We start from the raw sequence: 24,335 nt of genomic DNA, 5'->3' as shown, positions 1-24,335 counted from the left end.
AATAGGACAGAGAAAAAATCTTCTTTTAAGTTATCTGAAATCAGAACCGTTGACTTTGGATATCGCGTATCGAACACTTACTTTTGTCTGCCAGCTTTTCATAATTAGGATGTGTTCTGTGTTGTGGACTAGAGATATTCTATGAATGTGCTAAACATTATGATGCATTATGATGCTCTTAAGACACCTAGCCCTTGTTAATTCATCTTGAAAGATACAATGATAGCTACACTGAAAGTCTCTCATCTAGCCTGCTTCTATACGATTGGCTATTAATAATGCAATGGGAAGCCTACGCTGTCATGATTCCTGTTAAAGTACAAAGTTTGGCGTTTTTACCCTGTAAAGCACCTTGTAAACCTCGTTTTGGAAAGGTGATATACAAGTTTATTTATTGAAAGTTTATTATCATTATTACTGTCATTCAAATGTTGTAAAGTAGAACTGGTTAGACTGTGAAACAAATGTGCGTTTTTCAGTCAGGTGGGGTCATTCATTGTTCTGAAAATGAGATACATTTGAAACGTCCAAACAATTCCTTTTTAGTGTAGCAGCAATTCACAGCTGCTTACAATCAGTACAAAACCAGGGCTTTTACAAATACTTCAAATAAACAGTAAATTTGCCACCTCTGAAATGGAACGTGTTGAGCTTATGATCTATACTTACCAGTAGTTGAGAGCTGGAGTTGCACACAGAAAACAACAGATCTCCAAGATCCCAACGCGCTGCCCAACAATATAAGTCAGGCGTTGGATGGATGGATATAGCATATGCCAACATACAGTATGCCACCGCTGAATGGTGCAGGACTTCGTGACCCTGATTCTCTGTGTCTCTGAATATTTCATATAGCATTCCTGGGGACGACAAACATTGCACGGGGCTCTAATGCAAAATTAGAGAATGTACATGAAAATGAAATGAATGATTTATGGAACGTGGCTCACCTCTCTGTCAACTGTACTTCTGGTGGAGAGATGACTCCCGACCCTGTGTCTGTGTGGCAACTTCCTACAGCTCGCGCGCACAGACACAGACACACAGACACACACACACACACACACACACACACACACACACACACACACACACACACACACACACACACACACACACACACACACACATACACGTGCACTGCACACAGCCCTACACATAAATAAAAATACACACATACACACACAAATGCATATGCATGAGCATGCATGTGCAGAGACCAATACGTTTTTGCACACGCGCGCACACATGTTGCAGGCACGCACGCACACACACTCATGCTTGCTGGTTGTCTGATGATGAGCACCTTCTCCTAGTTGTGTGTCCTTTGGTGGCTGAATAGGCCGATCCAGTTCCTCCAATGAAGAGGGGTCTTCATTGGTCTTTGAACCGCTTCTTCTACCCTCCAGCCGTGCGTTGGCCAAGGTGTAGCTGGCCGTGGAGGACTTTGCAGCTGGGCATGTGTATGACATGGCCAAGCCACCTGAGCTGATGGTGGTAGGGTCAGGGTAGACTCCACACTGCAACCATATGTGGCACTGAGTGAGTATTGTCTGAAGTTGCTGTTCTGGATAACCTTTCCTTAGCCCACCAAATGATGTTGAGGCTTGTCTGAGGAGTTTTGGATCTTATCATCCATTGTGCAGACGTGTCAGATATTCTGCTTTCCAGGAATATTAAGGTACAGTGGCCAACTGTTGAACTTCTGCTGTGACGGGTGGTGTGGGAGGCTGGCACTCATCTGAGCTCTGTTGTTTGGGTGTAAAGATGGCCACGTAAGGAAGTTACAGTTGCAGAGAGAGTGTTTTGTATGGTCTCTCGTGTGTGGGCTACACAATCATTGGCATACTGTTGTGACACTGCCACATTAATGTGTGAAAGTGTATATTTCCGGTCCATGTATGAGTATTGAATGACTTACTTGAAAAAGACTGCCAGGTTGAAACGTCATACTGCTTGCTACTATAAAAAGAATTGGAGCATTTAAAAGTGAGCCCCCATCTTGTTTTTTCATGAGTATTGAAAGAAACATAACAAACGTGTTGATAACAAAGGGAATATATTTGTTAAAAAGATGGTTGAATATTTAACACCTAAATGTAGTGTTTTGAAGCAATGTGGTGTTTTGATGAATACTATTAGTATTAGTAATAGCCATTAATTTTCTGTTGTCAGGATTCATTTCATATGGGAAGCTGTGGGGAAAAAACAACATACTGTATGTAGCAAAAGTTCCAGGAAGTGATCGCTGGTAGGAAGTGAGGTACCAGGAACTGCTATAAAAGTTCCAGGAAGTAAGGTGGCCGGGGGTTCCATTTTGGCCATGAAAGAGTGTTTGGCATGGTTTGACAAGGAGACTCTGTAAAGCCTACATTGTATTCCAAATCCAAACTTTGAACCGTTGAATGGCGTGTTTGATAAACTTTAATACCCAAATAAGGGAAGCTTGGTTGAATTTAAGAAGATCTCTGATGGTGGATGTTATGATGAACTGGAACGGAAGGAATCTCCTGGGGTCTCCTGACATAGAGGTTGGGTGAGAGGAATATATTTTTTTCTTTTTATGCAATGCATTGCTATTTTCTTTTTGGACTTTGAGGATTACCAGATCTTTGGACAGACAGAATATCTTTAGTTTTTGTTGGATATTATTGGATTAATTTGGAATATATTTTCATTGGAGGCATTTAAGGAGCATTAAAGGAACTTTACTTTAATGAACTGAAGAAAGGACAAAAGATCAGGGTGTGATTTTTCTGTACATTTTTGAACGTCAATGCTCTGATTGCCTAGTTGAATTGAATTATGAATTTGTTTGATTCATTTTGGGTCATATAACACACACACACACACACACTTTCCCTTTTGGACTGCAATACAGGGTTTAATTACAGTATAAAGAATTACAGATTTTTTTATGATGAATACATTTTCCGGGGTATAAGAACATATAGATACAGACAACACCAAACAAAAATACAAACGAAAATAAAATACACTTAAACAAAAAAAGTGCACAGAAGCTTATAGCAGTCCACCTCAGCCAAAACCCCTGACAATATTATATAATACACCTTATTCTATAGTGTCATTAGAGCTGGAATTGGCATCAGAGCCCTAACACGTGTAAATGATAATGTCCACAATTTAGATCATACTTTTCCATCCCGTTTAGTGGCCTGTATGCGGGCAGTTGCCCCAGAGAGGTGTACCACAAGGACGGCGTGGTTACAGACGTGGCCTTCCAGTCCTTGACCAATAGCCACCTAACATGAGGGACGCCTGAAGTCATTCAGCTAAAGGAGGAGTTGCGTTCCTCAAGAGTAGCAGGATCCCCCAGAATAAACAGACTGGGGGAGAAGGCGATTTCCAGGCCTGTTATCCTCTCCAAAGTCTCATGTATAGCAGACCAATAGACCGCTCCAGAACATATGCACCAACGCACCATCCCTGTCCTGACATCTCCAACACAACACTCATGCCCTTCAGTCAGGCCCACCACTCTAAACAGTCTAGATGGTATCCAGTATATTCTATTTATAATTTTGAATTGAATTAATCTTTTTTTTCCTGTTTCTAAGAATTTTAACCCATTCCCCATCTGAAAATGACACCTCTAAATCCCTTCCCCATAATATCTCTCTCTCACACACACACACACACACACACACACACACACACACACACACACACACACACACACACACACACACACACACACACACACACACATACACAGGTCAATTTAGGTCAACTGCTCTCCAACATGCACATTGCATAATACAAGAAAATAATCAGTAATTGAGCGCAAAGGATGCACATGAATTCATGCCATTGATCAGTGGCAGAGCAGTGCATTGATTTACAGTATTGTGCCTAACATGTAGAGCTTAACCTCATCAATGAACAACTCCTCATGTCTGTAGCCTTTGGGATTAGGAGAAAAACGCAATGGCACAAACCATGGCATTGTATAGCCTAAACTCAAGGGGAAAACATTGAGTTGGAAATATGTTATTTATCGTGATGAATGCGGTCGTATGAAAAACTATAGATTTGGCTTACAGTATGTCCGACAAGATCGACATTATATGTAAATGTCTTTCTTTCACCCCATTTTGATCACTCCAAAAATCATGTTTCTACATCAAACGTTTACATTTTGCGCATTTGTGGTGCCCATGAGTCAAAGTGGCGAGTTGGGGGAAACGCTCTCCTCACAACATTTATTTACGATTCTGTGCCTATCGGTGCATAACTCGGACGGGGCTGAGTAGGCTCAAGCGAACATCGCAACGTTTGGCACGGCAAGTCGCGCGCTTTGGTGCGCTCGGTGGTGCGCTCGGTGGTGCCTTACGTGGCTCAAGTTTGCTTGAGACTGCGCCCCTCCGTTGCGGTCCAAAACGATACTTTATCGACCGCGAAAAAGAGGTAGGCAGGGCGTTTCAGAGGCAGGCGGGGCGTTTCCAAGGGCGGGTCTTTGCGGAGCTTGTATGCATTATGGATTCACGCTCCCTGGGGTCATGCTATGCTTGCTGAAGTGCTCTGCTGTGAGTGAGTGAGTGCACTGCCTGCCATCAATAGGGGTGAGTTACACAGGTCACCGGTTCAAACGCAGGTCACCACGCCATGCCAGCAATCATCTCGCCTCTACCTGACTGTGTGTGTGTGAGTGTGTGGGTCTTTGCATCAATGTGAGCCTGTGGGTCTTTGTGGATGTGAGTTTCCCAATATGTGTGTGTGTGCGTGTGTGTGTGTGTGTGTGTGTGTGTGTGTGTGTGTGTGTGTGTGTTTTGTGTGCCTACAGTACATGCATGTCAATGCATACGCATTATATGGGTGCGAGTGCTGTGTTCTTGCATCCAACTGACCGTGTGTGCATTTATCCTATGTGTTTTTGCGTTGCGTGCTGACTTGTTGTGCCACAGCAGCCAGTGTTTCGATTTCTGACATGGGCATGTTGCCAATTGACATAATGAACACGTTTTCACTGCGGCACAGCACTGGCAATGACATTAACTCTCACTGCCTAGTACTGGATCTGTACATCTGATGCTGCCTGGGACATTATGCAATCCTCCTATAATTTGACAAACCTCTGTAGTGGGTGCATGGTGTCATGGTGTCGTGGTGGTGAGGCCAAAATTGTTGTGCTCGGTTCTCCTCAGTGGCTGGAGCAATTGATCTGAATTTGCACACAGCCATTGACCATTACCATGCCCACGGAACTGCAAAGCCCGTTTTTCGATATCACCAAATCTCAGCTGTTTATTCGCGTTTTTGTGTGAAAGAATGTCCCCTCCCGGGTGCCAGATCATGTGCAAATATGCCCCCACGGATGCGTCGACCGGGTATGGACTAGTAGACATAAATAAACAACCTCTTCGCCAACCTAACATCTCAAAAGCAGGATAGGCCCATAGCCACCTGATATACATGCCACCTCTAATGCTATCCAGCTTCTCAATAATCTCACCTAGACCCAGCCCTCATCCTTAGATAAATGGCTGCAAACAACCTGGCTCCCTCTCACCCCTCTGACCTCGAGCCACATGTCCCGTCCCGTTCCTTCAGGTCCAGTGACGCCGGCGTCCTGGAGGTCCCCATGACCAGGCTCCGTACCTGGGGCGACAGGGCCTTCTCTGTGTCTGCCCCCTCCCTCTGGAATGCACTCCCCAAACATATCAGGGACGCCCCCTGCCTCCCTACCTTCAAAACCACCCTGAAAAGTTCAAGTACTTAGAAAAGCGTTATATAAATTCCATATATGATTATTATTATTAAACTAGACCATACCCGGTGAAGGGCGCAGGCGAAAGTAGTTGCAAAGTTGGGGTTAATGCACGTCCTGTCGCGGTTTCTCCCCCGCGCGCGCCCCGTCATGGCGCCCCCCTATTTTTAAGTATTTTTACGTTTTTTTTCAACTTTGAAGTATTTTTACTCATTTTCAGTACTTTTAAGTATTTTTACTCATTTTGAGTACTCTGAATTATGTTTACTCAAGGTATTTGAGTATTCTCTCCGTCCCCCTCTCTCTCTCTCTCCATCTCCCTATTTTCACAACGCATTGCGAGGCATTGTGAGCTTGTAGATCTGCTATTTTCACAACGCATGGCGACGCGTTGTGAGCCTGATGATGAGGTATTTTCAAACATTTTAGTACTTGTACTTTTGGAACTTTTAAGTATATTTTGATGGCAATGCTTTTGTACTTTAGGCCTTTTACTTGTGTCAGAGTACTTATACATTGCAGTATTGATACTTTTACTTAAGTTGAAAATGTGAGGACTTTGTCCACCACTGGGCGTTTTTTTAATGTTATAGGGGGGTGTTGTGATTTATTTCATATAAATGTAATTGCAGGAGTAGTTAAAACAGTTAATAAAGGAATGTATCAATTTAGAGTTTAAGAAACGCATATGATTATTTCATTGCATGGTGTGTGTATTTGTTTCAACCTTTATTGTGAAGGAACCACCGGAAGTGCTAAGCTATTCATTCCGTGTTTACATAACACTCTTGAGATGGTACATCCGGTAGATGTGTTGTTGTCGTGCGTGCTGAAAGCACGTTGATTGGGGGACAGGGCCACTACCATGATCCGAGGCTTCTGGTGGCGCAGTAGGCCGCGATTCCCGCGAGCTGCGTCCGCGACATCGTGACATTGTGTCACAGTCAGAAACCCCCAGAAGTCACCAAATGAACACTGTTCAACGGGCTAATTCGTTAGCATTGATGACATTGACCATACTGACGTTCATACAGGTTGTTGATAAGATGTTTAACGTAGCCGTTTGAGTGACGACAGCAGCGTTGGTTAACATTAGCGTTAGCCGCATGCTAGCGCCAAACGTCCGTTAGCTTAGCATCACGCTAACGGCTCATATTAACTTGGTTTGGCTAATAAACATTAATCCCAACTAACGCCAACACAGTAATGGATGTAAACATACACAGACATGCTTTGGACATTATTATCAGGTTGCATGTTGGTGGTATGGGGTTCGTTTGGTTTGGCCTCGTTTTCATAGACCTCGTTGCTTGTTTCTCTCGCGAAACCTGTGGCCATGTTTCCCATTCAACCCGGAAAAAAACCCTACGTCCGCTGCCACTACTGCTCCCGGTTTGGCTACAATGGGAAACATGGCCACAGGCTGACTAAATAAGCGATTTAAACGGGTAGTTTCGCTGGCGACCTAAAATATTATGCAGCCGACCAAACCTTAAACATCCGTGCGGTTTAGAATCTACCATTAGTTTTGGGATACGATGTATACAAAAGGGTAAACAGCGGAGCCTTGGCGGACGTTCGCCCGATCCTGGAAGAGAACGACATAGAACCGTTCTTTATGGAGCTAATGTGCATCGTGTCGTGTGTGGGGAAACAAATCTGGAGTGTTTACTTTCCACAGCAGAGAGTGGGCGGGGTCTATGGTGTAGGGTCGGCGTCGGTGTTGCCATGTCCGCCGATTGTAAGCGCTTTAGGGCCAATGTTGGTGTTATAGGGTTCGTTTGGTTTGGCCTCGTTTTCATAGACCTCGCTGCTTGTTTCTCTCGCGAAACCTGGCACACAACGACGCATGCGCAGTTTGATCAAGAGTCCACCCTACCACCAACCACCACCACCGTGAGCTTACTAGAATTATAATAGGATACATAATTACACATATAACACAGTAAATATAATACAGGAATGACAGGACCCACATACTGTACAGTACAAGACAGTATACTGTATGACAGAGAGTAGACCTCATGCACTGTTACTGTAAAACTATAAATATACATTGTTGCTCTATAAATGTACATTCAGTATTTTTTCACTATGCGCATTCAGGCATCAAGTCGAACCGGATGGTTAGCTGAAGAATGGCAATTGTGTCCAGCAGTGCATTAGACCAGGCTACCATGATGTACGTAGTTAGAGCAAGCAGGAGGAAATTCGGGGAATAAGTGATGAGCAATAGGAGGGGTATAGTTTCTGAGCGTCTCTTGGCATCATGAGAATATGCCGATGAACAGGAGTTTGAGTAGACTGTCAAAGGAATGTTTGTGGTGAGTGGTCTTATCCATGATGGGGTTGGTGGTATCTTAAATTCACCAGTCACATAGTAGTTGGGAGGACAGTAATACTGTATGAGATTCCAGTGCATAAGATATCCAAGTGCATAAGGATTGTTTGGGGAACACTGAGCCTTTGTTGTTTTTGTGGGCAGAACATCCTTTATTGCATTGTATGAATAGTACAGACTGTACAGCTTTGTTATTTATTAGGGTATGATAAAACATTTACACAAATGTCGCTGCTGCTATAAATGTATCTTTTAAAAAAAAGGTATCTCTTTTTCCTCTTCAAAATAAAATATGGTAGTTTGTCTTTCTAATGATGATCATTGTTTTTATGTTGTTTTACAATAATTAACTACACTATTGTTTCTGTGTTTTCTCATCTTTTATACACATTCAATGTATTAAAACTGGTCTCCAGCCAGATTAAATCAGAGATGTTGTGACGATGAAGTGTTTGTCACATTATCTGGTCAGTTATCGGCACAGTTTCTAAAGCTTATTATTGATGTGGCAAACTCCACATACCTGGGACTTTAAGCAGGTTTAATATAAATGTTTTTTATTTGCAACTACTAGCCTACTACTAGACCCAGGTCTGGGAGATGAGCTGTGTTCTGTGATTTATGTTTATGTGGTCTGGTTGGCCACCTAGTGGGCTGGTGGGACTTCCTACATGGAAACTGCACAGGATGCTGGGCCTGTTCTTAATGTGTGTAATTATACATTTCTATAACATATTTATTGATGTTGTGATATTGAGATATTGAAATGATTAATGGAGGTTAAACATTTTTTTTTCATTAATTAAAGGGCCCACAGAATAATCATAGGCCTAGGTGACAATTATTATTATTATTTTGTAAATCACTGTTTGGTTTTGTTTTGTGAATGTACTACAGAGTGTTAGTAAATCTCTTTGAGAATTATATATTATCAACAAGAAACAAAGTTGAGGGTTATGTAGTAGCTTGTCATTGGCTGGTTAGAGGTTTATTAAGATGGTACCATTTATGTCTGCTTGCTCTGCGTCTGAGAGGTGGGTGGTGGACAGTTCAGAAATCTGCCTACCAGTGACATATGCGATGGGGATTCCAAGCTAATGGAAACTACAGACTTTCGCTTCCTGGAAAGTTAGCATTTTGAAATAGAAGCCATTGTTCTTGCATCAGTTCAAATAGAAACCTGTCTGCTGATGATGTTATTGGTAGGCAGGTTTCTGAACTGTCAATAGCCCACCTCTGAGATGCAGAGTGAGTAGACAGAAATGGTACCATCTTACAATGAACATTAGGACCTATTATATGAAGACAAGGTTGAAAATGTGTTCCTTTTGCTGAATTTTAAACAATATGGTCTGTTATGTATCAAGCTATCATGAAGACAATTATTCTGAAGAAGCTCATTTATTGTTATATTTACACATTTTGTCTATTCGTCGGTCTGTTAGCAGGGTATCTCAAGCACCACAACATGCACCTTACAGACAAACTACCTACTGAGCATATTTTCGAGTTTGAATGAATTCATCACATTAATTGCTTGGTAAAGTAAATTAAGTAGAAGTATGTTCAAACATGCATAATGCATTGTATTATAAGTATAACTTAAGTTCCAAATTAAATTAACAATTGATTTTTAAGAATATAATTATGAATATTTTAAAACATCTAAAATTACTACCCTTACAAATTACAATGCTATACTACTGTGGATGATAATCTACTGTCGGCTATACTAGCTTTATTGATTTATTGGGTCTTATAGTTTTAGGCTAAAAGTCAAGTTTATTTATAGTCTTGCATGGCATTACAGTTTCAAAAGGTTTACAGGCCCACAAAAGAAACAAACAATACCCCCTGTCCTTATACACTAATCGGGGCAAAGAAAAAGTCTCATGAAAAAACTTTTATGCAAGTACAGAGGGGTTGCATTTGATCAGTGAAGAAGCAACAGCTTTTTCATCTGTTTTTTCCTCTTTTTTTACTTGATTCGTGTGGTTTTTCTATAGTACCTGTAAACCTCTACTTCATCAAGCACGTGTGGCTTGGGCCCTCGCACTAAAAGCTCGAAAGGGTTTTGTGGTTTTTGTGGGCCGGATGGGTGGGTGCTTTTTTATCAAGCTTCTAACTGGATGAGATAGGCTATGTCTCTGGTGAGTGGCATCAAAGCTAAAGGTTTCACGTAAACAAAAAATATTTTTGGTCCATTCTTTGTTGAAAAGACAACAACCATAATTTACATGATTTCTATCTTCTTGTGCACAGTTTGTGTGTATGTCTACTTGTATACATTTCTGTGTATACACGTTTTATATTGTTGTGATGAGCAGTGCAACCTTATTCTGTAACAATCTGTGATGTGTGTAGTATGTGTTACCTGAAGATACCCTCTAGTTTGGTTGGATGTGCATGTTTTCTTCACACTCTCATTGGCTGGGGGACATTCAATGCTGGAAGTTTACTGTATAAACAGGTGTTGTTTACAGTAGTTGTTATCAGATAGGCTGCCCGAGCTCTCTGCATGGACGGATACAGTCTCCCCGTTCTGTGCTTGAGCTAGAGTGCCTTAATGACCGTGTTTATGATCAGTGATCAAGTCACTGCATTGTTATTTGAGAGCATCTGCCTGTACTCACCCAACAGAGTTTACTTTCTAAGTAAAGTCTGCTAAACTGGAGAATCTTTGTCTGGACCGCCTTTAATTCAATTAAATTCAATGGAGATTTATTGTCGTGGGAAAACATATGTTTACATTGCCAAAGCAAGTGTCAAAATATACAGTTGGCTTGGGTACAGTATTGTGCTAAACAGAGCTATGTCACATAACGTGTCATTATATACATTTTATACAGTATATACTGTACAGGATATAAAGCTTTTTGAAACAAATGGCAGAAATCTTTTGCAGTCACTTTGGGACTGAAAATGCATTTTTCCTCAAAACGATTTAAATGGTGTACAAAAAAAAGCCTCAGATTTATTATGTTTAAAGGTAGCACCTCTGTTTATATGTGCAGTAGGTCTAGAGGTCTTCTCGGTACAGATAGTGCGGGAAACTCAATGGTTAGTAGTCCTTAGAGTGGTTGTATTCCATTGGCTTCTTTTATCGCAACAATTCACAAATCTTTACCCACAATATTGAATAAACATTGTTTAGGACAGATGAGGAGCAGATGTCCTAAGAGAAGCATAATTCAGAACTGTATCACACTTATCACTTGTGGTGATTGAATGTAATCTATGTGGTCTGGCTTGTGGGCTGAAGAACCCAAACCTTTTAAGATAGCAGATATATGTGACATGACAGGCTCAATTTTAGGACAGACGACAGGTTCTTGGTTCAAAGTACAATACTCTTTATTTTCACATAACATCATTCTGCTTGCCATAGGAGTATTCCTATGCACATAGGAATGATTGCATTCTGTGTGAATATACTCACGATACTAACAACACCTAAAAAATATATATTTTCAGACAAATTAATCGACCCCAAACAACTTGGTGTGTACGGACCTCTAAGGCAGTCACACATACTGTACTGTAACTATACTGTACTGTAGGTGACAGAAACAGACACATCTTGTGCACTTGGAGCTTCCTGTTGTGGTGCATTGACGTGTTACATTCAATGTATGGAGTTCAACGTTCGAAAACTTTGTCCGGGCGTCAACCAATAGGAAAGAAGCGTGTGGTTGACCCCACTTGACGACCTATGATGTGTTAAACGTTGTGTTTAACACATTGAGCTTGGATTGACAGGACTTTTTAAACTGATTTATTTTCTTTGATTCCATTTATATCTATGCTCTAAAACCCTATAACCCCCTCTTGGAGAGCATAGCTCTGTTCTCACAGCTAGCGCAGCTCTCGCAGTGTGGAGTCAGCAGCTTCAGGCCTGGTTGCCTGAATCCAATGAAGACCATGATTACAGCCTCCCACGAGTTGCTGTCAGCACACACATTCCCATCCCACCTTATGTGTGTGTGTGTGTGTGTGTGTGTGTGTGTGTGTGTGTGTGTGTGTGTGTGTGTGTTCTCTTGTGTTTTTGGTGCCTGTGCTTTTTATTGCTTTTACTGTGTGCGTGCGCGTGTGTACTTTTACTGTGTGTGTGTGTGTGTTTGTGTGTGTGTGAGTGCCCGCGTGCATGTGTTCCTGTGTGCCTGGTGGTGTTTTTTTATTTTTTTTACACTTCCTCTTGTATTCTGTGTGTGTGTGTGTGTGTGTGTGTGTGTGTGTGTGTGTGTGTGTGTGTGTGTGTGTGTGTGTGTGTGTGTGTGTGTGTGTGTGTGTGTGTGTGTGTGTGTGTGTGTGTGTGTGTGTGTGTGTGTGTGTGTTAATGTTTTAGACTAGCAAGGTACAGTAGTGTCTCCAGTAAATAGTGATACATTATGTATATCTGGACAGGTGACTTTCAAGGCAAAATCATTAAAATGTACAGTTTAGGGATTTAGCAGACACTCTTCCAGAATGACTTAAAAGTGCAAAATTTGAGTAAGAACAGGACCCCTTATCCTAACTAGATAAGGGGTTACGGGTAGCTATCAGGAGTACATCAGAAGTATATGATTTCCGTGTGTACAAGAGAGACCCACGTTCCAACAGTAATTCCAGCAGTTTCACTCCCTCTTGTGCCCAGATGTAACTATGCAGTGAGGATTTTCACCCTCCTATTTACACCTGTAAACCTGTGATGTGACAATTAATAACCGATTCAAATGCCGGCAGTTTTGCATGTAGAGTATGACACTGAGCATCTAAAATTCTCAATAACCAATGTCTTTATGAATAATGTCATGAGCATCTAAAATTCTCAATAACCAATGTCTTTATGAATAATGTCATGAGCATCAAACGCCCTTCTGCAATCTAACCTTAGTATCTGCTGTACGGGCATTAAACAAACAAAGAGGAAGTTAAATGCCGCGAAAAGCTAATAACATATCTTGCCCCTTCACGTCATTCACAACAGGCGTACAACACAGGCGTATAAAGACACCAGTTCCGCAATTTATTTCAGTGCAAGTTCCAGTTTATTGTATTTTTTCTTTATTTATTTTTTTCAGAATATTTACAGACAGAAAGAAAATGTATGTAACTTTTTTTAATTTCTTTTTTTTTTTTTTTTTTTTACAATATGTGTAAAGTCCTTGATTGCCAGCTGTGCCACACAAAGGCCCTGGCCATACCTCTCTTTCATTAGTGTTCCATTAGCTCTTTGACAGGCTGTTTGACAGGACTGAGGTCTCCATAGACACTCCACGTGACCCAGGAGAGGAACCTGACTCACTAGACAAGAATTCATACAGACTCTGATTTGTTTTGACCCTACACAGTAACACCGTAAAAAAAATGTTTTACACACTCTCACAGTTAAATTAACACTGAGGATATTACCGTGTAAGTATCTCTGATCTGATCTTTTCGGCTGGATACATGCCTTGTGGTTTTCAACCACACAGCTCTGAGTAGCTGAGTCTGCAGCAAAATGAAACCTCTCATTTTGAACTGCACAATCCAGCTATGAATTTTCCACTTGCTTGTGATGAGCCTGTGAAAATCCAGACTTCAATCTTTCGGAGCATACTGAGGAGAATCTTGCTCCTTTTCCCCGAGGCTGCCAGAGTGTCTCAGGCTTCAGTTAACCTTAATGCAAACCCAGATCTGGTGAACCTTTTTGTCTCCTGAGCGTGGGTGGGGGGGGAGTGGGGTTGCCACTTTCATGAGATAAAAACAAGCGGAGAGAGAAACGATAAGGATTTTAGATCTTGCGCTTGACTATTGATTCATGTTGTGATCTCGACAGTGGCAGGTACAAAGACTGAAACAGTACTTAGAAAAAGTGGACTTGATGTTGTCGTCATTATCTGACGGTGTTTGTGGATGGGTATATGAGCGACATACTGACGAACCTTATAGAGTGGTATATACTGTACATTTGACTGTGTGACGCTGTGAGGTCATAGGCCCCACTTTGTTTTTTCTGTGCACTATAGCTGCTGGTCAACGGGTTTTGGTTGTGAACTCTTAAAACATTTTAAATCCACTAAAGCTCATCTCCCCTTACAGACATAAACCCTTCTTACCTGGTTGTGGTCAAAAGGTGTCATAATTTTCATATTTGTACGGAGAAAATAATTCCACTTGTCTTTGGTAATGAACAGATCCACCGAGTGAAAATATAAAAAAGTAGACATAGTTGGAAGTGAAGTCTTTGTAACACTGCCTCTGAATGTGACTGTTCCCACAGTGAAAGCCTTAGTTCAACTTAAAATCACAAGGAATTCACTTTTCCTTTGAATTCTTCATGAACTCAAGGGAAGAAATCTGACTTTCACAAAAGTCAGATTTCTTGTGCTTTAGAGTTGAAGGAGTAATGCCTAATTTATACTTAGTTGCATGCACCGAAAATAGCAGATCTGCAAGCTCACAATGCATTGTAAGCTTGTAGATCGTCTATTTTTGGTGTGCGACACCGACGTGCAAATAAGTATGAATCACCCTTAAAGTGCTGTACAGTACCAGTGAAGGGAGCAGGTTAGGTAACAGTACAGTGTACACTGCTAGCGCAGAACCTGAACTTGCAGATTTTGCTTGACAGTTGTGCTACTTCCCCTTTCTTTTGAAGAGCGATGAATCAGACCAGAAAAGTGTCAGATGTTTAATAACAGCTGCTACTGTAGGAAGAGTCAACGCCTTCAGACAAAGAAGCATGTGTCCATGATGACTTTAAAAAATGAATGATATCTACTTGTAGTTATACACTTAATCTAAATCTTTTGGAATGTGGTTTTACACAACCGGTCTGGAATTTAACGGTCAAGATACACAACCCGTACAGTTTATATATATTTACGAAAATACACAAACTATGTGGCAGTGCACAACCAGTGTGTTTTAAATCAGAAATACAACCTATACTGTAGTTAGCAGCTTTTAGAATTGAGATCTGAAACTTCCACTTATCGCAAATATGTTTTTTCATCAGAAGGCTTAGATTGTAGTTGGCTATTAGTTCACTAGAGAACATCTTACTACATTCCAAATAAGAGAGAAACTCTGCAGGGTAGTATTGCTATGTACAGTATCTTGGATATAATTGGTGGCTGGGGTTACTCATGGATTTACAGATGCTCCAGTTGTAAGGTATTGAATAGCGTACACGTCGCATTAGGTTTACAAGCTTGCAAAATACCTGTCTGTACACAGATTTAAATATTTTTGTAACACACAGAGTGATATACTGTAGGTACGTACACACAGCATAGAATAGATGGGTTTCATAAAAGCCTAATCTGCCCATACCGTCTGAAGGGTAATTGATCTCCGCCAGGAGATTCATGGATTCGCCCGTGTTTGTGTCTGTACACAGCTAATCTCACATACTACTAGGCTGTTCAGCATCGTATGTCTTGTGCACACTGACGGCAGGCCAGGGTCCTAAATTCTCAACATTTTTTTCAGAACGGTCACTGACAACTATGTCATTTTTGTGAATTAATAATCGCAGAGCAATCATCCCTCTGCGCCATGGGATATACATCCTGTGAGGCTATGGACCGGCACGGCTTATGGGATCTATACTATTAACTAGCCAATTACAACACACCTGACCCTCTAGCTTATGGGATGTACCGTACCAGTATTAGCCAATCGCAGACATGCAAATTTGCCGGCAGAAGTCGACGTTAGAGTAACACCAAAATATACATTCATCAGTGAGACAACATACCCCAAAATGCCCAAATCACGAGAGTCCAGGCACATTGAACTGAGTGCAAGCTGTCTTAAGTCAGTCTTTAGTCCCTGTTTGCCAACACATGCACCAAAACTAGTATAGCCTAAGCGCCATCTTGAAATCACAGATATGTACAATTGCCGAACGAGCATGCTTGAATATAACATGTTTTGGGTGATTTGACATCCCCACTGAATTTAATGTTGAATATGTCATGTGTGTGTATGGGTTGAGACCAATCTGTATCTTTTCTTTCTCCATTTCATATGGAGTGTCACACACTCACACACAGGTCTGAGGTCTCATTCCTGAGACTGTGCTGGCATGGCCTGCCACTTTTCATGTACAATTGACTGTCAACTTATGTAGCCGTGTCATTACAGACATTACCTCTCGCAAAGCATTCACAAAGTGACTGTGGGGTAGGGAAACCCCTAAACGTCAAATAACAACCTGTGATTAAAAACATAATAACAATCACACTTTGCAGAACAGTGAATGACAGAAATCTGTTAAGAATTACGTGTGGTATATACTGACATTGGAGCTGGGAGTGTTGCGCACACATATTGCAATGTATTAGGCTATAACATTATGTCAGGTTTGTCCAAGTGATGACAACATGCCACAATACTTTTTCGTGTTCAGTGTCCAAAGATTTGTCTCCATATAGCCCGTCGACTATGGTTGCACTGTAATGATGTAATAACATTATTATATGAAATCCCTTGCTCCCCTTTTCATACTTGTGCACAACCCCAAAACATTATCATCACATGATCCAGACAGAGAAAGATGGAGAGAGGTAGGGCATGCCTCCTGGCGGAGATTTGCGCTGTACTGGGCGCACCTTTACAAACTGGCTTTAAAATGTATGGATGCATGTTGAACCTATGTGTACAAATCAAACCTTTAAGACTGGTTGACATCGAGTTTTTCTGTGAGAAAACAGAAAAGTGTAAGATACATAAGCAGATTTCAATTTGAAATTCTACCTGTGAAGAAAGGTGAATTTCATACATCAAAAGAAATTGTCATCCTAACCCCTGAAGACCTGACTTGGCAAACTGGAGATGATGTGCCCAAAACGGCATCTCCTTGTTGGATGTGCACATTTTTTTCTTTTTCTCAAACCAAACAGTTTCAGGTGGAAGTTAATTAGCACAGCTCCACTTGTGACAGCCAGCAGTATTTTTTGTTGGGCGGTCTGGGCAATCATGACATCAGAGTGTGTTGAAGCTCAGGTCTTTAGGAAGACTGAGGAAATTACCAGTTAAAAGTCTTTATACAGAAAAATAAAACCTAAACAAAAGAAATCCCATGCCTCATTGCCATGGGGATTTGTACCTTCAATGCCGCTATTTACAGCAGTGTGCAAGCACACTGGAGTCGTGACACATCACCAGCATGACAAATGTGGTGTATCAGCATTTGCAAAAATATATCTTAATATTATTTTTTACCTTGTTACTTACAAGTCGACAGTATAAATAGTAACTTATACGTATATGGAGAATATATGGGCAACTGAAAACAGATATACTCTTTTGGCTAGGTTAACTTAAAGTGCTAAAATACTTATGTTCAGGCCGCAAGCATTACGGTATTTTATGACTAATACTTTTCTTCAGCACGACTTCGACAGAAGACCCTATCAACATCAGTACCCCGCCCTGCAGGGCCTCAACACAGGATCAGGATTAGGATCAGTCTACTTTCAGTTAATCTAATAAATAGTTTGCCAGTCACACTCAGTCCACTCTCAATATCTATATCTCAGCATCAATCAGCTGATCAAACGCTGTCTGTTTAGCATTTTCATGTTCTGGTAACAGCTCCCTGATTTCACCAAATTGAAAGTGAGTTGGCATCTGCTCTACAGATAATCCATCATTTGGTTCACTGCGTTCCAGAATCCAGAATATAGGGGATGGCATGTACTGCAATGCACATGCTCCATTGGTAAATACTAACACATTTGTGAAAAAATAAAACACATGACATTAAAGATAACAGAATGTGAATGTAGCATTTGAAATGAAAAGGTTCCTCATATCTCCCAGCTCATTCATTGATGTACAACTGTCTTTTGAAATGTTGAGCATCAAAGTCAAACAGTCAATTACTGCAGCACTCGCCCTTGCAACCCTCGCCAAAAAGGCCTGGCGCAGCCTACACACTGTGGAACAAAATGAATCAAAACGTAAAGCCAACAGCTCTCATTACAAGATGGCAGCAGCCGGGGTGCGTATTACAAAAGAGAAAGGCAGACCTGTCTCATTAGGGCCGTCAATAAAGGACTCCATATGGAAAAAAAAACGTCATCACCCGAGACACAAAACACCAGGGGAAGTCTTTTTTTCTTCTTTAAAAAAAACCCCACTTAAACCCATATCCTTTATTGACCGAGATCCCCCAGGGCTCAACCATGGCCCACTCCTTTATTTGTCTCTCTAAACCAAATCTCTTTACCAAAAATAGTTTGTTGTGATCTACGTTGTGAGCTGGTAGCTCATAACGTGTCGCATGGCGTGTAGATCTTCTATTTTTGACGAATGCTCGCCTATTATGACATGCCCAGAATAGGGACACTAGGGTACAAGTGGCTAAACCTGGGCCCTAATTTCTTAGTTTTATCTGTCATGCCGATCGGTTATGATAAAAATGTGGTCGCTTCTTTTTGCGGCACGTCCTTTATTTGCCTTAGGCACCACTCTCTGCAGGTGTAAAGTACTTTATTTACGGTAGGCACCACTCTCTGCAGGTGTAAAGTACTTGATTTACCTTAGGCACCACTCTCTGCATTTGTAAAGTACTTTATTTACCTTAGGCACGACTCTCTGCCGGTGTAAAGTACTTTATTTACCTTAGGCACCACTCTCTACAGGTGTAAAGTACTATCCAACAGGACCACACAGACAAAAATACAAAGTGTTTAAAACATAACATTAGACCTGATTCTGGCTCTCAGAAACAACAGATAACATAGTAACTTCTCTTGTCTGACCAGTTTTGCATCCATCCCTGTATATTTGATGACCCCTCGCTTCTGAGTATGCACCATAACAGGAATATGTATTTTAGAATATATCACTATGACCGTTTGACCAGGTCTGTCAATCACTTACATAATCTAATATATATGTCTGGCGGCAGCTGAGAGTGTGTGTGTGTGTGTGTGTGTGTGTGTGTGTGTGTGTGTGTGTGTGTGTGAGAGAGAGATATGATCAGAGAGATGATCAGATGTTCAGATCTTGCTGTTCTCCAGGTGAGAGTCGATGTGTTTGATAAGGGCGTCGTCAGGGTAACCCACAGGGAATATCAGCTGGCAGAGAGGGCAACTCCTCATGTCACTCTCCTCTGTCTCCATCCACAGCTACAACACACACACACACACACACACACACACACACACACACACACACACACACACACACACACAGTAGGGTAGAACAGTGGTTCTCAAACTTTTGTCAAGGATGTCAAGGACCCCCAAATTGATATGTATTTGATCACGCACCTCTTTCAAGCAGATTTACAAGCTCAGTGCAGCACGAAGCGACACGCTGTGAGCTTGTATATCTGCTTTTGTTGAATAGGCAACGTATAAAATACAAAGGGGTTACAATTATTGTCCTTTACTTCTGGGGACCCCAGCGAAAAGAAAAATATTCAAAATCGTTCTATCATTGATGATTTATTTTTGAGCGGTGTAGCCGCTCCCATAAGTGGATTTGGGACCCATCCGTGGCGAAAGTTTTTCTTTCCGTCGTGAAAATCTGTCTTTCGCTGTACTGTCATTGGCTGATTGGTATTCAGACCCTTTGCTCAGTACTGTGATTGGCTAGCGAGACGCATGATGAAATTAATAACTCATAAATATCACCACTCACTTCAAAAAAAGTACTTTTTTTTAAGTGAGCTTCCATCACTGTGATGACCACTGTTGTTTTTGAGCGGTGTAGCCGCTCCTATAAGTGGGGTTGGGACCCATGACCCATCCGTCGTGAAAATGTGTCTTTCGCTGTACTGTGATTGGCTGATAAGTATTCAGACCCTTTGCTCAGTATTGTGATTGGCTAGCGAGACGCATGATGAAATTCATAACCTATAAACAATTACTTTTTTTTAAAGTGAGCTTCCATCACTGTGATGACCTTAAATAACACCGCTCACTTCACACTGGGTGTGATTTTTAGCGAGCGGATATTAGCCCTCTATACCTGGCTTTTGCGTCAACGTTCTGATTGGTCAGGCTCGCCAAGGTTCTGATTGGTCAGGTCCGTCAACGTTCTGATTGGTCAGGCCCGTCAAGGTTCTGATTGGTCAGGCCCGTCAAGGTTCTGATTTGTCAGGCAAGGGGACTATTCATGACATCATAGTGGTCCTGCTCTATACCTGGCTTTTCCGTCAACGTTCTGATTGGTCAGGCCCGTCAACGTTCTGATTGGTCAGGCAAGGGAACTATTCATGACATCAATATTATATCAAGAATACAAAATTAGATGGTTTATATAAACTGTAAAAGTCCGGAACATAAACACTCTGGGTACGGCTTATAAATTGTATAGATTATTTCATAACACATACATATCTTTCTGGTACCACATTTATACACACGCACACACAAAGTTTATTTTTTAGATACCCACTCTATCAGCTATGACAGATCAGTTTTTGCCACTTACCTTGGAATGCATTTGGTGATTCGCTTCCAATGGCACTATTTAGTGCCACTGGAAGCCTTGATTTACAGAGATTTAATATTGTTTCTCTAGTAGAAACACATATCTATGACAAAATATATCAAAGGCGCCGCTACCTTCACACAGGTGTGATTTTTAAAAAGCACCGCTCACTTCACACTGGGTGTGATTTTTTAAATAGCAGATCTACAAGCTCACAACACATCACATTGATCATGAGCATGTAGATTGGCTATTTTCAAATCGATTATGTATATAGGGTTAAAGTGGTTAAACTAAATTTTGATACTATATTAATAGTGCTGGAGACCCCAAACCCCGACAAGGACCCCTGGGTCCACAATTTGAGAACCATTCCGTAAATATAAATGTAAATAGAGAATAATTGCAATACAACTTTCTGTAAAGGTGTCACACTTAGCTCACATTGATGGAGGGCCAGGACTGAGCGTGTTCCGTGGTCAGGTATCCTGGCGGGTGGCAGCTGAGGGTGTTGGAGCGCTGCGGGATGGGGAACGCTGAGCAGGACGCAGGGCCTCTCATGACCCCTGTGGGCATGGTGGGGGAGGGCATGCCCAGCGTCCTCGGCGGGCTGATGGGATGCGGGCAGGTCCACTCTTCCTCATCCTCAGACGACTGCGGTGGCTGGGGGGCTGGCGTGGACGGGGGAGGGGGCTCAAAGCGCAGGTGGGACACCTCGGACAGCGGGAAGGGCATCTCTCTGGAGTGACGCAGGGAGGTCTCCCCGAGACCCCCGTCTCCGCCCACAGCACATTGATGAGGAGACGGAGAACCCCTGTGCTGCGGTCCGCCACGGGGGGAGCCCATGTGTTGGGGCTGCTGCTTCGGGTAGCCCTCCACATAAGGTCGGGGCTTGGGCAGGGTGGAGACCGGGTCGAGGGTGAAGCGAGGCGGCCGCTGGTATGCCGAAGGGTCAGCGACCTCAGAATAGCTACGCCGGCCCTGAAAGCTGGCCCTCAGGTGGTGGCTGGCCGGCCGACAGGAGTAGGAAGCGGGCCCGTCGTTAACGTCCAACAGGGGTGAACGGCGGTGCATGTCGGGGGAAAGGCGCTGGATTACAGGGGAGCGTCTCTGGGGGATTGGAGAGTGGTGCGATTGGTGCGTTGGAGTAGGGGCCGGAGAGTGACGCTGTGAGATTGGCGAGTGCCGTGGAGACACTGGGGAGTGGCGCTGGTGGTGGATAGGAGAGTGAAGCTGGACTGGGGACACACAGAGAGGATAAACCCTTGTGTAAAAAGACATTTTAAAACACCATTTACGCAACCATTTCTGACTAGAAGTACTAAGAGCTGCTGACACAGAGGCAACACATTGTATGTCAGTCTTAAGGGACCATACTGGCTTCAATAGATCATTTTCTTTTCCCAGTACATATCCCTAGACCAAATGAGTTTCTAACGTGTGAAAGAGTAAGCGTTCAGATTCTAGTAATGCTCAGAAATGTAAATAAATAAATATAACAGAATAAAGAATATAGTGCAACTTTTCCAAAGGTCGCCAACTTTTTTCTTAGAATGCCTGTCGAGCAGCAGCTGCAAGCGGGGGGCCAGGTCTCTGTTTGGCCTAGCCAACAGAGCCGACTAATGCCATAATACAGGACTACCGGTATGTCCATGAGCCAGTATGTCCATGAGCTGGTGTGGAGGAGGACAGGACTGTGTGTGAAGTAAGAGGGGAAAGTCACAGTACTGCACCTGAGTGCCAGCAGAATAGACCAACAGGTGTGTGTGTGTGTGTGTGTGTGTGTGTGCTTACTGGGCCAAAATGGGACATGAACCCTGCCAAAATGTCTGTAGCTCCAGGGCCTCAAGTAATATTAAGGCACCCCTGGCTGTTGATACTGTAGCCCCAAACTATGCAATCTCAGTGTCTTAGCATCCACACTTGAAAGGAGAGGCATTGGGGTAGTTTCCAATTCCAACGCCTTAATTGCGACGGTGCGTAATTTTTATAATCGAACCCAGTTAGATTATTGAGGCTTTTGGATGTGCTGAAAACTGATTGATTAATAGAAAATTGCATCGGTCTTTGTGTGCAAGGGCCTTTAAAAGTTTGCGTTGTGTGTAGATAGTTACATTCTAAATATTAGTGAGATATCTTCAATAGTTGCTCCGCGGATAAAAAAAAAATCACAATCCAAAATATCCTCAGTTCTGTTAACGTTGTTTTTCCGAACATTTGGCATTTCACTTGTAGGTGAATTGAGCATTAGTAGGCTATTAACAAATATCATGGATGTCTATTGTATAAAGCAAAATACATGGAAATGCTGCTTGAGCCTCTCGTTCAAGCAACCATCCACCTCGGCGACCCCTATAAAGAACTCATGAATAAAATACAATTTCCACTGCAATGTTTAGGCATTTGTAATTCTAATCTGTATTTCATCACTAGATATAACAATCTTGTAAAAAATAAGCCGTTTCGTAGATACTGCACCAAGTGGTTAAATCAATATGTGCTTATATTTATTTCAAAGGGATGTATCCAACTGCTTAGAGTGCATTCAGTATATTTCCTGTTAAATATAAGATCATTATCAGCCAGTTTGGGGTGGAAAAGCACACTTTTTTCAGCCCCTGTATGAGCATTCAGCTTTGTTTCTATGAAAAGGGAAATGAAATGTATTGTTTTGTGGTTGAGGTGTTAAAAGGGAGGTGCTGTTTATACTCTCAGTACAGAGCCAGCAAATAGACAACAGACAGAAAACAGATAATTGGATAGTATTCAAATCTTGTACTGTACACCCCCTCCTTCAACCACCACATAAAAACGGGAGAATTGTCACTGGCTTTCTAAGAAATCCACTACCCTGATGAACAATTCATGGAAATGGGGTGCTCTTTTGGCTCACCTGGTAAGAGCACATAATAAATCTATAGTTCTTGCAGCTGAGCCCAGGTTCAAATCCTCTCTTTGCTGCATGTCATCCTCTCACTCTACCTTCCCTGTCAAAATCTTGTTTTCCCTTCATAAATATGTACCAACAACCATTAATTTTAAATGTACATTCAATCACAACAAGACAAGTGATTCAGAGATTTTTCAGTTGATCTTTACAATAATCCCATAGAACAGCCTCAACATGCTGTTTGACAGGACGTGCCATTCAGTTCTTACAATAAAGGCATCGTGTGTGGTGCTTTTTTGGTTTGTGGTATAGGCACAGATGTGAGACATGAGCTATAAATTTGACTTGGCACAGGAAGAGTAAAAATGTTTGAAGTTGTGAGGAGTTGTATACCACTGTAAGCAATCGTGTTCGAGCTTACTGTTTCCCCTGCTCCAGACATGGTATCTGGACATTTTTTTCTTGCAATCTACTTTGAATTAACTTGTTATATGTTGCCTGTTACAGTGTGATGCAAAGGACACTCTCTTTCAAAACAACTCTCAGAGCTGAGCTTGAGAAAATAAACTGCATACTGTATATAACATACTATGAGTGCTAACCTGGACTGGCCTGCCCCTGTGAGGCTTTCCTCAGGATCTCTGTCTGCGCAGAGCTTAGAGCCTGGAGACGTCCCAGCTCCTCTGTTAGCTCAGTGTAGGCCAGAGCCAGGTCCACCCTGCACAGAGGAGGAGTAGAGCAGTTATCATGCAATCATTAGAATCATTATCATTGTCATGCCTGTATTTCACATTGCCAATGGAATGTTAAATACAACTAAAGATACCAAGTACCGTAATATCTGCTTAATCATGCTGTCTTCACCCTCCAGTCAAATACTGCCTTTGATGTGACATCCTTTATTGCTCCAGCAAACATACGGTACGACAGACATGCCGTTCCAAACCATA

The 24,335-nt window shown here is 42.0% G+C and overlaps 1 protein-coding gene across 1 annotated transcript in view; it reads right to left on the bottom strand.

Moving 5' to 3' along the window:
* Window positions 1–18,915: 18,915 nt before the first annotated feature.
* tbkbp1 (TBK1 binding protein 1) overlaps window positions 18,916–24,335 on the bottom strand; it is a 73,429-nt gene continuing 68,009 nt past the window's right edge. The window contains exons 8-10 of the mRNA XM_084079302.1: window positions 23,988–24,103; window positions 20,940–21,733; window positions 18,916–19,183 (exon numbers count right to left, since the gene is read on the bottom strand). Of these exons, the coding sequence (XP_083935428.1) occupies window positions 19,055–19,183; window positions 20,940–21,733; window positions 23,988–24,103 (1,039 nt within the window). The 3' untranslated portion in view covers window positions 18,916–19,054. The remainder of the gene's footprint in view (window positions 19,184–20,939; window positions 21,734–23,987; window positions 24,104–24,335) is intronic.

Source organism: Gymnoscopelus microlampas (genome assembly GCF_963454915.1).
Source record: "Gymnoscopelus microlampas genome assembly, chromosome: 14".
Taxonomy (NCBI): Eukaryota; Metazoa; Chordata; class Actinopteri; order Myctophiformes; family Myctophidae; genus Gymnoscopelus; species Gymnoscopelus microlampas.
Note: the sequence above shows the minus strand (reverse complement) of the source record. Positions and strands in the feature narration are given on the sequence as shown.